The sequence below is a fragment of the Tursiops truncatus genome, chromosome 8 (genome assembly GCF_011762595.2).
Source record: "Tursiops truncatus isolate mTurTru1 chromosome 8, mTurTru1.mat.Y, whole genome shotgun sequence".
NCBI lineage: Eukaryota > Metazoa > Chordata > Mammalia > Artiodactyla > Delphinidae > Tursiops > Tursiops truncatus.
The window spans coordinates 70,374,225-70,377,046 of record NC_047041.1 but is presented as its reverse complement, the minus strand read 5'-3'; the positions used below and the strand labels follow the sequence as shown (position 1 = coordinate 70,377,046).

Sequence of the window (2,822 nt, the reverse complement as noted above, 5' to 3'; positions counted from 1 at the left end):
CTGAGCGAGCGCCCGCGGCTCGCCCGCCTGCCGTATAAACATACAAAGTCCCTGTCGCACCGCACACCATGCCTCAGAGATAAATACAGCCCTAGGGGCTCCTGCTCTGGCAAAGCAACTCTTATTTACAGGAATAGATTACAAAAGTATTACAAAAAGTGGTCCTGAACCGGGGCAGGGGGTGGGAGTGGTTACCTTTACAGCTGTTACACTTGGCAAGGGAGCGGCTGGAAAGAGCCGACGTCCCGAAGGCTCCCGAAAAGAGAGGCTACGCTCCTTTAAGCATCCGGGTGTCCGGGGGCGGGGCTTAGGTCTGCGTGGGTCCCACCCCCCCATGGGGGAGGGGGCGAGGAAGAGGAAGGACCCGGGCCGTCAAGGGTCAGCTCTGGCCCACTGAGTAACATCAAACGGCCATCGCAGCGGGTCTCAGGGAAGGGTGCTGCGTGGCAAAAAAGGACCATGTCCTTGCCCTGGGGTGCGGAAACACACATCAGTTCCCCCGCCTCTCATACCTCCGGAGGGGTCGCTTCTAAAGCGCTGTTGGGAGGGGAGTTGGCATTTAAGCTCAATCCTTTGGGCGCGAGGGACCCTAAGGGCACCATCCCTCGGGCCAGAGGGCAGCGGCACCCCCCGAAGTGGCCGCCCAACCCCTCAGAGCACCTGGTAGATCGGGTTGGGGTTCGCGCCCGCTGGGCACTGAGGGGCGGTGTCGGGGGAAGGGGTGGGGCTGCCGCGCTCGACCTCGCTCCCGGCGGCCGCCTCTTGCGGGCCTGGAGACGACGCCGGCGGCGCGTCGGCCAGCAGAAGAGCGGGCGCGGCGGGGCTCTCGGTGGAGATGCGCTCCACGATGCTGGACAGGCAGTCGAGGCTCGACACCGCAGCACTCTTCCCGGGCCGGGGTTCTGCGCGGGGAGGGGTAGATTAGTATGCAGAGGTGGAGCCGCAGACAAGTCTCCCACCTCTGGGCTCAGTGCTTTGGGGCAGACAGGAAACTGAGGACGGGCCAGATTCGGGAGGATCCCGCGAAATTTCAGGGTGAAAAAGGAGGGAAGTACATGCTTAGTATTTCATTCCCTGTACCATCTCCCAGCGAGGAGGTCCTAGGTAAAGAGAAGCCGGGGCAGCTCAAAAGGGAATGTGGGAAGGAGGCGCGAATACGCACCGTTGGGCGCCTCGCTGTAGTAGGTGCCTTCGTAGCAGTTCCGCCGCCGGGCACCGCTCGGGGGGCCGCTGTAGTCCATCTGCAAACGGCAAGGGCTACCGAGTCAGGCCCGGGAACCGCGCGGGGCTGGAGCATCACTCCCTGCAGCCGTCCCCTCTCCAACTCCCTAAGTCTCAGCCACGAGAGTTCTGGGCCCGGATCTGGCCGGGTTGGGGAGTAAGGGTGGGCAGGAGCTGTCTGCAGCATGCCGGACCAAATACAGGGCAGACAGTCACCTAGGAGCACACATCTGCATGGGATAAGCGGAGAAAACGACACGATCTTCGTGTCGGCCCAGCAGTGTTCTAATAGCGCCCCCAATCAGGTGGATCGCATCCGTCCCGTGCCCCCCCCAAAGCACTACGCCACCCCAGTGACAGCTGCCTGGGGCACCGGGGGTCCACTCCCGGGAAGGTTCCCCGCCCAACCCTCACACCAGAGGGTCCTCTACCCGCCCTCGGAAACACATTCCTCATATACCAAGAGCTGCGCTCACTTCTCTAGCCCAGCGTCCTGGCCTTACCATGCCGTCGGAGCAATTGGAGCGCGGGCTGGACGCGTCCGAGTCGCCGCTGTAGTGCTCGCCGCCGCGGCCTGGGGGCAAAGGGCCAGGCGCGTAAAAGGCAGCGGCAGCACCAGGGGGCGCGGCGTCCTGGTCGCGAAGCAGCGCCTGCAGACCTTCGATGTAGCGGATGGCGTTGCGGAGGATCTCCACCTTGGGCAGCCGCTGGTTTGGGTTGCTAGACGTGCAGCGCTTGAGCGTCTCGAAGGCCTCGTTGACTTTGCTCAGGCGGCGCCGCTCGCGCATGGTAGCGGCCTTGCGGCGGTCCGCGTTAGTGGTCTTGCGTTTGCACGCCTTGCAGGCCCACAGTAGACAGTGGCCCGCCTGGTGGTGCCCGCTGGGCGCGCGCACATGCTCATCCTCGCGCGCGCCCGGCACCGGGTGCGCGGCCGCAGGGAAGTGCGAGTGTTCCTCGGGCTTCAGGAGCGCGCCCACGTGCACGAGGCGCGGATCCAGGTCCTCGAAGAAGCGCAGGTCCGGGGAGTCAAAACACGGGTCATCATAGAAGTCGTCCGCTGTTGCAAAGTTGCACAGAGAGCCGTCGGGGCCCGTCAAGTCTACGTCGCGGATCGGCGGCGAAAGCAGCTCCATATCCTGGCGGGGGGGCGGCGCAGTCCTGGCTTTGCCCAATCCCGGCGGCAGGGGTTGCCAGAAACTTTCTGCGGCTCCGGAACACCGGCAGTGCGATAGCAAAGTACTGAGGGTCTGAATGTACACCCAGCTGCCCCCCACCCTGCCCTATCCTGTCCCGCCTGACCGACGGACGGCGAGGAGAGCGGCGGCAGCGCCCTGGGACTTCCCGACCCCTAACTTCAAGCCAGGCTCCCGGGGCTATTTATCCCGTAGTAGCCTAAGGGCCCCTGAGCCGCAGCCGGCGGCTAGGGGCGGGGGCGCCCGAGGCCAATAGGAATAGAGCGGGGAGGAGCTTGGGATCCCCTGGGTGGCAGTAGGGGCCAGAGACTGGCCAGCCCCCTACCCCTTGACGGTTCCGCGCGCGCACTCCGGCCCCTCCCCAGGCAGAGAGACAGGCAGAGGCTGGCAGCCCAACGCGGCAGCACT

General features: G+C 64.9%; 1 protein-coding gene across 1 annotated transcript; it reads right to left on the bottom strand.

The window, feature by feature from the left end:
* Positions 1 to 651: 651 nt before the first annotated feature.
* On the bottom strand, positions 652 to 2,354 carry MYOD1 (myogenic differentiation 1). Its single transcript, XM_004314896.4, has 3 exons — positions 1,725 to 2,354; positions 1,163 to 1,241; positions 652 to 902 (listed from the first exon to the last, which is right to left on the bottom strand). Exons 1-3 carry the CDS (start codon positions 2,352 to 2,354, stop codon positions 652 to 654), a joined length of 960 nt encoding a protein of 319 aa, XP_004314944.2.
* Positions 2,355 to 2,822: the final 468 nt, after the last annotated feature.